The sequence below is a fragment of the Dama dama genome, chromosome 25 (assembly GCF_033118175.1).
Source record: "Dama dama isolate Ldn47 chromosome 25, ASM3311817v1, whole genome shotgun sequence".
Lineage (NCBI taxonomy): Eukaryota > Metazoa > Chordata > Mammalia > Artiodactyla > Cervidae > Dama > Dama dama.
In genome coordinates this window covers 11,453,290-11,467,287 of record NC_083705.1, presented here as the reverse complement: position 1 = coordinate 11,467,287, position 13,998 = coordinate 11,453,290, and the positions used below count along the sequence as shown (strand labels likewise).

The 13,998-nt window shown below is 33.3% G+C and overlaps 1 protein-coding gene across 2 annotated transcripts in view; it reads right to left on the bottom strand.

The window, feature by feature from the left end:
• The window catches only part of RANBP17 (RAN binding protein 17), a 346,604-nt gene that overhangs the window by 280,159 nt on the left and 52,447 nt on the right, over nt 1-13,998 (bottom strand). For both annotated transcript variants that reach the window (XM_061129445.1, XM_061129446.1), the window contains exons 11-12: nt 13,308-13,480; nt 11,117-11,310 (exon numbers count right to left, since the gene is read on the bottom strand). In XM_061129445.1, the coding sequence (XP_060985428.1) occupies nt 11,117-11,310; nt 13,308-13,480 (367 nt within the window). The remainder of the gene's footprint in view (nt 1-11,116; nt 11,311-13,307; nt 13,481-13,998) is intronic.

The window sequence follows — 13,998 nt, the reverse complement described above, 5'->3', positions numbered from 1 at the left end:
ATATGGTCAAAAAATATTCCTTTTATATATATAGTGTATAATTTTACATACATATGTTTATGTATATACACACACAATCACATTTTCTTTATTCACTCCTCTCCATCAATGGATACTTACGTTGTTTCAATGTCTTGAGTACTGTAAACAAGGCTTCAATGAACACGTGGGTGTAGACAGTCTTTCAAATTAGAGTTTTTATTTTCTTCAAGTAAAAACTCAGAAACGGAACTGCTAGGTCATATGGTATCATTACGTTTTTAACTTTTTGCGGACCCTCCATATTGTTGTTGTTTAGTCACTCAGTCATATAGTATTCTTCATGATCCCCCAGACTACATCACACCAGTCTTCCCTGTCCTTCACTATCTCCCGGAGTTTGCTCAAAGTTATGTCTATTGAGTTGGTGATGCCATCCAACCAGCTCATCCTCTGTCACCCTTCTTCTCCTGCTCTCAATCTTTCCCAGCATCAGGGTCTTTTCAATGAATCGTCTCTTCACATCAGGTGGTCAAAGTATTGGAGCTGCAGTTTTAGCTCAGTCCTTCCAATGAATATTCTGGGTTCATTTCCTTTAGAATTAAATGATTTGTCTCCTTGCTGTCCAAGGGACTCTTCAGGCTCTTCTCCAGGACCACAGTTTGAGAGCATCAGTTCTTCGGTGCTCAGCCTTCTTTACATTCCAACTCTGACATCTGTACATGACTACTGGAAAAAACATAGCTTGGACTATATGTTCGAAAAGTGAAGTCTCGTCTTTTGAGTAGAAATAGGTTTGTCGTTGCTTTTCTTCCAAGGAGCAAGCAACTTTTAATTTCATGGTTCCAGTCATCATCCGCAGTGATTTGGGAGTCCAAGAAAGAAAACATGTCACTGCTTTCAATTTTTCCCTTTCTATTTGCCATGAAGTGATGGAACTGGATTACTATGATTTTTGTTTTTTGAATGTTGAGTTTTAAGTCAGCTTTTTCATCCTCCTCTTTCACCCTCATCAAGAGGCTCTTTAGTTTGTCTTCGCTTTCTGCCACAAGAGTGGTGTCATCTGCATATCTGAGGTTATTGATATTTCTCCCGACAATCTTGATTCCAGCTTGTACTTCATCCAGCCCAGCGTTTCTCATGATGGACTCTGCATATAAGTTAAATAAGCAGGTGACAGTATACAGCCTTGACGTACTTCTGTCCCGATTTTCAGTCAGTCAGTTCTTCCATGACTGGTTCTAACTGCTGCTTCTGCACACAGGTCTCTCAGGAGGCAGGTAAGGTGGTCTGGTATTCCCATCTCTTTAAACGTTTTCCACAGTGTATTGTGATCCACACAGTTTTCCACATGGGCTACAACAATTTACATTCCCACATTCTTACAATTGTTATACCTTGTCTTTAAGATAACAGCCATTCTAACAGGTGTGAGGTGATAGCTCATTGTGGTTTTCATTTGCATTTTCCTGACAATCAGTGACATTGAGCACCTTTTCTTCTACCTAATATCCATTAGTATGATTAGTATGTCTTCTTTTGAAATAGCTATTCAAATCCTCTGCTCTTTTTTAAACTGGGTTTTTTTTCTTTTGCTAATTAGCTCTATGAGTTCTTTACATATTTTAGATATTAGCCCCTTATCAGATATGTTTATGAATATTTTCTCCTATTCCGTACACTGTCTTCATTTTGTGGATGGTTTCCTTTGCTGTGCAGAAACTTTTTAGTTTGATGCAGTCCCACTTGTTTATTTTTGCTTTTGTTGCCTTTTCTTTTGGTGTCAACCCAAAAATTCAAAGCCAAGATCAATGTCAAGGAGCTTATTATCTCTGTTTTCCTATAGGTGTTTTATGGCTTCAGGTCTTATGTTCAAGTCTTTAATTTATTTTGAGTTACTTTTTGTGTATTGTGAAAGATACAGGTCCAGTTTCAGTCTTTTGCATGTGACTATACAAATTTGCCAATACCACCTATTGAAGAGACTGTCCTTTCCCCACTGTATATTCTTAGCCTGACATCATAAATTAAATGACCGTGTGAACATGCATTTATTTCTGGGCTTTATATACTGTTCCATTGATCTATGGACCTGTTTCTATGCTAATGCCATACTGCTTTATCACTATAGCTTTATAATACAGCTCAAGAGCAAGAAGCATGATGCCCCTAGCTTTGTTCTCCTTGACCAATTTTCTTTAAAAAACCATGAAACGTGTCTTATTATACTGGAGTAGGTAGGTAGCTGTTCCCTTCTTCAGGGGATCTTCCCAATCCAGGGATCAAACTCAGGTCTCCCACATGGCAGGTGGATTTTTAAAATTCTGAGTCACCAGGGAAGCCCTAACTCCTTGAGGAGATCTAAATCAAATAAACAATTCATTGTTTTTGTTAGTAATCAGTCAAGGTACCTTGTTTTCTTATTTGTCTGCTCGTCGCTTTTAAAATCATGAACAGTTCTTTGACTGCTCTTAATCTGCAGTATTCTCAAGGCCCTAAAGTATGCTATTCTTTAGAGAAATTTTTAATTTACTTTTCAGCTGGAAGCCAAGGGGATCTACCAGTTTCAGAGTACTACGTCGCTACTCAAGGTTCCAACTTAATGTAAGAATCCCAAGTTCAGTACACTGACTTTGTTACTAGCCTAAGGTTTTGTCCCCAATTTCACCATTGATTATTTGCTACCCACCAGTTCATTCTGTTTAAAGTTCATCTTTTGAAAGGGGATAATCAGAGAAGGTGGAACAGAGACATGAAGGGTAGAAGACTGGAGGAGAAAGAACCGCAGATTTTTCCCAAACTTATATCAAGCCAAACAATGCAGGATTTGAATGCAGTTCAAAACAAAGGCCTTTCAGAGCATGCAGTTGACCTTACTGAAGTGAAAGTTACTATCAGTTCTTTACTTTGAAAGAAGTAAATACTAATTGTGATATAAAACCAAAACCAAAATGTGATTTTATATGCAGGTAGATAAATATGAACCAAATTACAACATAATCTGAATTAATGTAAAAAACAAATCTGAAATGATATAAGGCTGCCACTGTGATCAGGCAAAAAAAAAGAAACCAAAAAAAAAAAAACAAAACAAATAAACCCACTATAATACACGATTACAGGGCAACCATATATCTAAAAAATGATACCTAACTGAAGGGACAAGCAGGGTCTGAAATCCAACCTGTACTCTATTCACCATACTAGGCTGCTAGAGAAGGGAACGGCAAACCACTTAGGTATTCTTGCCTTGAGAATCCCATGAACAGTATGAAAAGGCAAAAAGATACACCACTGAAAGATGAACTCCCTTAAGGAGGTAGATAGGTGTGTACAACAGGCTACTGGAAAAGAATGAAAAAATAACTCCAGGAAGAATGAAGAGATGGAGCCAAAGTGAAAACAACTCCCAGTTGTCACTGTGACTGGTGATAGAAATAAAGTCCGATGCCATAAGACCAATATTTATTGCATGGGAACCTGGAATGTTTGGTTCATGTATAAAGGTAAATTCAAAGTGCTCAAACAGTAGATGGCAAGAAGGAACATCGACATTTGAGGAATCAGTGAAGTAAAATGGACTGGAATGGGCGAATTTAATTCAGATGACCATTATACCTACTACTATGGGCAAGAATCCTTTAGAAGAAATGTAGTAGCCCTCACAGTCAACAAGAAAGTCCAAAATACAGTACTTGGGTGCAATCTTAAAAATGACAGAATGATCTCTGTTTCCAAGGCAAACCAATCAATATCACAGTAATCCAAGTCTATGCCCCAACCACTAATGCCAAAGAAGCTGAAGTTGAATGCTTCTACAATGACCTACAAGACCTTCCAGAACACACAAAAAAGATGTTCTTTTCATCATAGGGGACTGTAATCCAAAAGTAGGGAGTCAAAGATACCTGGAGTAATAGGCAAGCTTGGTCTTAGAGTACAAAATGAAGCAAGGCAAAGATTAACAGAGTTTTACCAAAAAAACACACGGGTCAAAGCAAACACACTCTTCGAACAATACAAGAGACGACTCTACACATGGACAACACCAGATGGTCAATACCGAAATCAGATTGATTATATTCTTTGCAACCAAAGATGGAGAAGCTCTATAGTCAGCAAAAACAAGACCAGGAGCTGATTGTGGCTCAGATCACAAACTCCTTATTGCCAAATTCACACATAAATTGAAGAAAGTAGGGAAAACCAGTAGACCGTTCAGGTATGACCTAAATCAAATCCCTTACGATTATACAGTGGAAATGACAATAGATTCAATGGATTAAGTCGGATAGACAGAGTGCCTGAAGAACCATGAACAGAGGCTTGTGACATTGCACAGGAGCAGTAATCAAGACCATCACAAAGAGAAAGAAATGCAAAAGGGCAAAATGGTTGTCTGAGGAGGCCTCACAAATAGTTGGGAAAAGAAGAGAAAGCAAAAGGCAAAGGAGAAACTGAAAGATATAACCATCTGAATTCAGAGTTCCAAAGAATAGCAAGGAGAGATAAGAAAGCCTTCCTCAGTGATCAGTGCAAAGAAACAGAGGAAAACAATAGAATGGAAAATACTAGAGATCTCTTCAAGAAAATTAGAGATAGGCTTTCTGTGATGATCATTTCCCAATATATATAAACACATGGTACATCTGAATCTAATACATAGCAAGCATTCCTCCATTTTTAAAATAGGAAGAATGGAAGAAAGGCCATCACTTCAGATCCCATAGACATAAAATAATAATAATGGAGTAATAGAAATAACTGTATTTCAGTAAATTTAAAAAAAGAGTCATCCTTGAAAGACATAAATGATTAAATTTGATCCCAAGTGCAAGAGGAAATAGGAACAGTTCCATATCAATTATCAAAATTTCATTCATAATGATAAACCTTCCAGGCCCACTAGTTTTGCTGATGAGTTCTATCAAACTCTAAAGAAAGAAATAATACCAATATTACACAGATTCTTTCAGAAAATAAAGAAGGAGGGAGGCAGAAACACTTCTTGACTCATTTTATATTTTATGAGGCCAGTACTACCATTACCAAAATCAAAGTCATCATAAAAAAATAGAAAACTAAAGACAAATATCCTTCATGAACATCAACATAAAATAAAATTTTTGCAAACTGAATCTAACACTACATAAGAGAACAATATCATAACTAAGTAGGATTTATCCTAGGAATGCAAAGTCTGTTTAACAGGAAAATCAATCAATGTAATTTATTACATTAGTAAAATGAAAAAGAAAACAAAGGTAATTTGAGGAGGTACAAACAAAGCATTCAAAGAAATTAATGCCCCACTCATTATAAATAAACATTATAAACAAATAAACATTATAAACAAATACACATTATAAAAAAACAAAAGGGAATTTCACCAAATTTATTATCAATGATAAAAGGATTAATGCTTGCTTTATGTACAAACAGAAACAAGGCCAGAATATCCGTTCTTACCACTTTTGTTCAATACTCTACTAAAGGTCCTACCAGTGGAATAACGGAAGAAAAAGAAATAAAAGGCATGAAGATAAGACCTAAAACTGTCTTTACTTTAGGTGACATTATCATATAAAATAATCCTAAAGAATCTACCAAAAAAAGCTATTTAAACTATTAAGTAAATTTAGCAAAGTCACAGGACACAAAGACAAAAATCAATTCTGGACTTATATAGGATAGTAGAGAATAATCAAAATTTACAACAGCATCAAAAATATACAGGAATAAATTCAGTAAAAGATGTTTAATAGCTGTGAACTGAATATAGTAAAACAAAAATTTAAAACACCTACATAAGTGGAGCAAGATACCATGTCCATGAACTGAATATTAAGATGGCCCAAACTGATACACAGATTGAGGCAACCTCAATGTAAACTGATGAGTTTTTTAAAGAAATTGACAAGTTGATGCTAAAATTAAGACAATAGCAAAAGATGTAGAACACAAAACTATTCTGAGAAAGAAGAACAAGACTGAAAGACTTAAATTACCTGATTTGAAGACTTATAAAGTTATTTAAGCAAGACAGCATAATATTAGCAAAAGAATAGACATTTAGATCTATGGTACAGAATAGAGTCCAGTAACAGATGCTAGACTTCTATGGTCAACTGATTTTTGACAAAGGTACAGAATAATACAAAAAGAAAAAAAGTCTTTTCAGCAAATGGTGCTAGAATTTGATATCTATATGGGTTGGGGAGGAGGCCTTATTCTTCTTACCTCACATCACTCACAAAAATTAATTCAAAGTGGATCACAGACCTGAACATAATAGCTAAAATTATTAAACTTTTAGAAGAAAAATATAGAACCTATTTATGACTTCAGTTACACAGATTTCTTCAATACAAAAACCATAAAGCTATAAATAAAAAACTGAAAATGCAGATCATCAAAATTTATAACTTCTGCTCTCTGAAAGAGTTAAAAAGACAAATGACAGATGGGAAGAAAATATTTGTAAACATATATGTGAAAAATGGGCTGTATACAGAATATAAAAACACTTAGAATTTCAATAATAAGACTATGTACAAAAGAACAAACAACCCAATAAAAAAGGGGAAAAAAATGTGAACAGACATTTCACAAAGGAAGATGTAAGAATGGCCTAAAAAAGCACAACTTCATTAATTATCAAGGAAATTAAAAATACAAGAACAGTGAGATACTATTACTATATACCCAGTAGAATGGCTGAAAGTAGGAAGACAATATCAAATGATGATGAAGATGTGAAGCACTCTTAATGGAAATGAAAAATAGGACACTTCATAAAATAGCACAGCAGTATCTTTAATATTAAACACACATTTTCCACATGACCCCACAATTTGTTTCAGGTATTTACCCAAGAGAAAGGAAAATTTAGGTACAAAGACTTGTCTGCAAGTGGTCATAGCACCATATTCAAGTGTAACTTAAGAGGTAAACAGCTAAACAAAGTAAAAAGAAAACCATACTATACAATACTACACAGAAACAGAAAGAAATAAAATATTTATATATACAATATATTTGAATCTCAAAAGCATTATCCTAAAGAAACAAAGTCAAACACAAAAGACTACCTACTATATAATTTCATTTACATAGAAATCTAAAAGAAAGGAACGGTGACAGAAACCAGTGGTTATCTGGACCAAGCATTATGGAGTGGAATTGAAGGGCCTAAGAAAATTATTTACAGAGTGAAAGAAGTGTTTTCTATCTTGAATATGGTGTTAGTTACATAGCTATGTATCTGCTAAATTTATCAAACTGTACACTCAAAAAAAAAAAAAAAAGAAAAAGATATTAAAAACTCTTAATACAGACAAGCAAGGGGTTCATTTCTCTAAAATATAAAGAGCTCTGAAAAATCATAAGAAAAACAGCCTAACAAAATAAATGAGCCAAAAAATGAGTAATTCTTTTTACAGAAAAAGACCAAACAGTTCTTAAACAATGTTTAACATCACTAATATGAGAATGCTAAATTAGACTGAGAAATCATTTTTTACCTATAGGACTGCCAGAAATTCAAAAGTTTGGTAATACTGTCCTGTGAAGTCAATACAATGGAACTCTCATAGATTGCTGGTGGACAAGTAAACTGGTATAGTCCTTACGAGAATAATTTAGAAATATTTATATAAATTACAAATACAATATTCCTATCTCCCAAGAAGCAGTTTTGCTTTTGGAAATTATCCTACAGACACACTTGCATAAATATAAACTGACAAGTACAAAGTTAATCTGTATAGCATTCATTTTAATAGCAGAAGATGGCAAACAATTCAAATGACTCTCAGCAATGGAGAGAACAGTTAATTAAATTATTATACATTCAAAAGATAAAATATTATTCATCTTTAAAAAAGCATTCTCCATATACTGATTTGAGAATAGCTATAAAATACATTGTTAAATGAGAAAAAGCAAGGAGTAGAACATGAGTGTGGTATGCCACATTCCATGTAAGTAAGAGTGGATAAGAACTCAGATATTCATGAACTGTATACGCAAACAGAAACTTTTGAAAGATGCAAAACTAGCAAGAATCATAATTTGTTAGAGTGAAGAATAGGAAGACAGATTACAGGACTGGAACAGAACACATTTTAATTCCTTTTTTTTCTGGACAATGTAAATATAACATCTCTTCAAAAGATTATGTGAGTTAATCAAAATTTGATACGAAAACTAAGAGAACAGACATATTAAAGTTACATGTAAAGACAGGTCACAAATTTGAGGCAATATTTACAATTTAAACAATTAAAGATCTATAGTTTAACACTATAGTGTTAAAACACTATAAAGCACTCCATCAGCAAGAGAAAGACCAACAAACCAAATGGCGAGGAGAATGAAAAGTCATGAACATATACATCACTGATGACGATGCAAACAGTCAATAAACATAAAACACTAAACATCATTAATAACCATGGGAGTGAAAAGTAAATTATGTGTGAGGTATATTACCTCAATTAGCCTGACAAAAAGCTTAACATTATGAGCTGTTGGTGAGGAACTGGATCAAAATGGGTGGGATATAAAGTAGTATAATCACTGTTTGTAAAATATAGTTTGGCATGATCTACTGAAGCTGACTGTGTAATGAATATATATAACAAAAGCTTTACAGCAGCATTCATTATATTAGCAAAAAGCAGGAAAAACACAAATACCCATTGACAATAAATGCATCAATAAATTGCAATAAATATACAAGCAACTCCTGCAGCTCAATTCCAGAAAAATAAATGACCCAATCAAAAAATGGGCCAAAGAACTCAACAGACATTTCTCCAAAGAAGACACACAGATGGCTAACAAACACATGAAAAGATGCTCAACATCACTCATTATCAGAGAAATGCAAATCAAAACCTCAATGAGGCACCATTACACGCCGGTCAGAATGGCTGCTATCCAAAAGTCTACAAGCAATAAATGCTGGAGAGGATGTGGAGAAAAGGGAACCCTCTTACACTGTTGGTGGGAATGCAAACTAGTACAGCCACTATGGAGAACAGTGTGGAGATTTCTTAAAAAACTGAAAATAGAACTGCCATATGACCCAGTAATCCCACTGCTGGGCATACACACCAAGGAAACCAGATCTGAAAGAGACACGTGCACCCCAATGTTCATTGCAGCACTGTTTATAATTATTTTATAATAGCCAGGACATGGAAGCAACCTAGATGCCCATCAGCAGACGAATGGATAAGGAAGCTGTGGTACATATACACAATGGAATATTACTCAGCCATTAAAAAGAATACATTTGAATCAGTTCTAATGAGATGGATAAAACTGGAGCCTATTATACAGAGTGAAGTAAGCCAGAAAGATAAACACCAATACAGTATACTAACGCATATATATGGAATTTAGAAAGATGGTAATGATAACCCTATATGCAAGACAGAAAAAGAGACACAGAAGTATAGAACAGACTTTTGGACTCTGTGGGAGAAGGCGAGGGTGGGATGATCTGAGAGACCAGCATCGAAACATGTATATTATCTATGGTGAAACAGATCACCAGCCCGGGTTGGATGCATGAGACAAGTGCCCAGGGCTGGTGCACTGGGAAGACCCAGAGGGATGGGAGGGGGAGGGAAGGAGTAGGGGGTTCAGGATGGGGACACATGTAAATCCATGGCTGATTCATGTCAATGTATGGCAAAAAACACTACAATATTGTAAAGTAATTAGCCTCCAACTAATACAAATAAGTGGAAAAAAGAGAAAAAAAATTGCAGTACTGCAGCAGTACATATGAAGGAACTATATCTATAGCATCAATATAAACTCTCATATACACAACACAGAAAAAATGAAGCAAGTTGTAAAAGAATAAATACATTTTTATTCCATTTGTATAAAGTTCAAAAACATGCAAAACTATGCATTATTTCTAGAATATGTATATATATGCAGTAAAACTATAAAGAAAAGGCATCAACTGATAAACAAACAGCAAGCATTTTCTGCTGGCAGGAAAAAGGGAACAGCGAAGCTTGGTATTGACCTGTTATTTAAGTTACGTGAAGGTGTTTGTTACTGCTACTATATATAAATACTTAGATGTATTTGATATTTAATAATTTTCAAAACTCTACTAAAGAAAGAAATGAATCATGAAGACAAAATGCTGTGAAACAAAATGTTAGTTCTCCCTCATTTAATTCATAATGAGAGACATGGAAGAGAACATTTAAAGGAGGTTAACTATTTCTCTATCCAAACCCTCAGCAGTACTGTGTGATTCAAAAAGCAAACCAGATAATGAACAAAAGGCATTTTAAGAAGACATCTTGTAGACATATAGGATAATTTATAAAGAATCTTTTAAAAAGAGTTTAGATGGTAAATCACTGAAAGTTTGACTATCATCACTTACCACTCACTTTCCAAACAAGATAAAATCAACAAACATGAAGAAAAAAGAAAAACATCCTGGAACTATAACTAAACTGCCTTCTATTAGAAATATATACAGCCAGTTCCATTCTCGTAAGTCATCTCACCTAAAAATCTGAAAAGTGTATTTAATTTCCTATTTTCCAGAAAGGATTTAAGGACATACACAGAAATAAATCTTTCTGTGTATCTTTATTTTCTCAAATAAATGAAATATTTATGAGAATATTTATTTTCTCAAATAAAAAAATAAAGAGGAAATTGTGAAACTAAAATATAATAATAAAATAAAGCCACGATGAAGGCTAACAAACAAATGTAAAACCATGATGAGGTCTTATGTAACTTTTAACTGGCTAAAATTGGGCTCAAAATTTTTAGTCAGCTATAGCTAAGAAGGAAACATAATTACTTAAAAGACAGTTATAAGTTAATAAACTCTACTCAAAGATCATCATCAACTTTTTTTAATACTGATTCCAGAGAGAAATATTTCCTGCAAATCTCATAAAGAATTAAAATCATCAAGCCACCAAAATACCCAGAAGGTTAATAAAATTAATTGATTACTAGAAGAACAGAAATTGGGGAAATAAATAAAAATAAATTACAATAAATTATTAAATAAATTGATTAATGAAGCTACTTAAAATTCAATATAATACCATACAATAGTCATATAAAATTTACTGACCTTCTTGAACTGCCATGTCCACAGTTATTCCAGAAGTTGAATGCAGAAGTTTTTGGTAATTCTGTGCATTTTGATCAAACAACTGTACAAGAAGAGTGCATGTCTTTTCATATTCACATCTGCTAACAGTGCACAACTGCTCCAACTGCTGAAACACAGTGGTGGTATCATCCAGTGGATCATCTAAATTATCTCTGTAAATATATAAGAATAGGACAACTGACAACATTAAAATGAGACATACTTTTACTCACCACAAATAAACTCTATTTAAGTTAAATCAAAATTCTATCATGGATAAAGAAGTAAAAGACACTGAAGGTAAGATATAAAATATCTATAATTGAAAACATGATTATGTATATAAAAGTACCAAAGAAACCATATGAAAGCTACTCGTTTTAACAGGAGAGTTTACATAGTTGCTAGCATACAGATCAATATATAGAATTCATTACCATTATACTAACATAGACAACTGGAAATGTAAATTTGAAAAACATTACCTTTGAAAGGCACCAGAAAACATAAAATACTAATTAAATCTTAATTAAATATATGTAAAGATTTAAAGACTGAATACTATAAAACCCCGATGAAAGAAATAAGAGCTAAATAAAAGATAAACACGCTCATTGCCTGAAAGACTCAATATTGCTGAGATGTCAATTCTTCCACCAAATTAATAAATTAATATACAAATTCAGTGAAATCATAGTCAAAATTCCAGAAGGACATTTTTTGCAGATACTGACAAGATGATCCTAAAATTTAAGCAAAAGAAGAGCCAAAATAATTTTTAAAAGGGAAAACCAAGGTGGAAGACTCACACTACCTGATCTCAAAGCTTATTATAAGGCTACAGTACTCAAGGCAGGGTATTAGCAGAAGGAGAAACACATAGATTAATGAGAAGAGTCCAGAAATAGAACCATACTTATGTGGTCAATTAAGTTTTGGAAACAATGTAAAGACAATTTAATGGAGAAAGCAGAGTCTTTTCCACAAATGGTGTTAGGGATAACCAGTTTTCAAAATACATAAAGGAAAAAAAGGAAAGAAAAAGAACACGGAGACTTACCTCATATCATATACAAAAATTAACTCAAAATGGATTATAGACCTGAATTTAAATTCTAAAACTATAAAACTTCTAGAAGAAAAAAATTAAGGATAAATTGGACTTCATGAAACTTTAATACTCCTGCTCTTTGAAAGGCTCTGATAAGGAAATGAAGAGGCAAGCAAGGGACTGAAAAAAATACTTGCAAAACACATATGATAAAAAGACTTGTGACCTAAGTGTACCGACCTCTCAAATCTCAATATAAGAAAATAAACAACCCAATACAAAAATGGGCAACAGATTTGACAAGTATTTTACCAAAGAGTATATAGAAATGGTAAATAAGCACAAAAAGATGCTCAACATTATGAGTCATTAAGGGAATGCAATTTATACCAACAATGAGGCATCAGGCCTGTTAGAATGACTAAAAGTTTTTAAAACTTTTAAAATATCAAGTGCTGGTGAGGATGCAAAGCAATCGGATCTTTCATAAACTGCTGGTAGGAATGCAGAACGAAATGGGCAATTTGGAAAATGGTTTGGCAATTTCTTTTAAAGTGAAATACACATTTACCTAGCAACCCAGATCTCACACCTAGGTATTTACCCAGGAGAAATAAAAACACATTCACACAAAAATCTGTATAGGAACACTTAAACAGAAAGAATCCAAAAGGTGAATGGATTAATAAGCTATGATATATTCATAAAATGAAATGCTATTCAGAATAAAAAGTAAAGAACTACTGACACAAAATAGAAGAATTTCAAATGCATTATGCCAAGTGACAGAAGCCAGATTAAAGGGCTATACACTATATGATTTCATTTATGCAGCATTCAAAAGAGGCAAAAATTTTAGGGAAACAAAACAGATCAATAATTGCTAGAGGCTAAGGATGGGGAAAGGTCTGACTACAAAGGAACCTAAAAAAACTTTCTGGGGTGATGGAACCATTTTATATTTTGATTATATTGTTAGTTAAACACAAAAGTATACATTTGTCAGAACTCATAAAACTGAAAAAGGTCAAATTTTACAAGTAAATTATACTTTCATTTTAAAAAAAATTCCAAGATGCAGAAGATGAAAATACAACAAAAACATTTAGTTTTCAATACCTCACAACTACAGCAACAGATTCCAAGCGAGAAGTGATAAAGGCCTTCGTGATTTCTGGTGCGTAAGTGTCTAATAGGTGGGGTTCAGTTGATTTCACAAAAGGAACGGATGCCACCATCCTCTGCCACAGGGTTAATAAATAATGAACACTGTTGGGAGCAAATTCCCAATGCTACAAAAAAATAAAGCAAATGTTATCTAAACTGATATCATATCTTCCTAGAATAAGAACTGCAGAGGCAAAATTACTAAACATACATTTAAAACTAAACTTATTCTGATTATAACACTAATGAACATTTAACATAGCAAATTTTAAATCTTTGTGAACACACTTCCAATCTTCTTTCCATGCATATTTTTTTAACAGAGCTGATATCATGTGGAAAATACGGTTTTAAAACTTCTCCCCAAACTTATAAAAAGAATTTTTCCAAAAACTAATCTGTAAAACTTTATTTTATTTCTCCACATAGGTTTTACCAGTTGCTCAATTCACTCTTTAATAATTAGATAATTAGATGGCCTCTAAATTTTTAGTACTATAAAATTTGTTACAAAGAACTTTTTCCTAAAATTTGCAATGAATATTTTTAGCAAAGTGCTTTAATAGATGTTTTTAAAAATCCCTACCAAATCTGATCAAGAAAGTATTTTAAAACTATTTACAGTTTAGCATCAACTATGTAT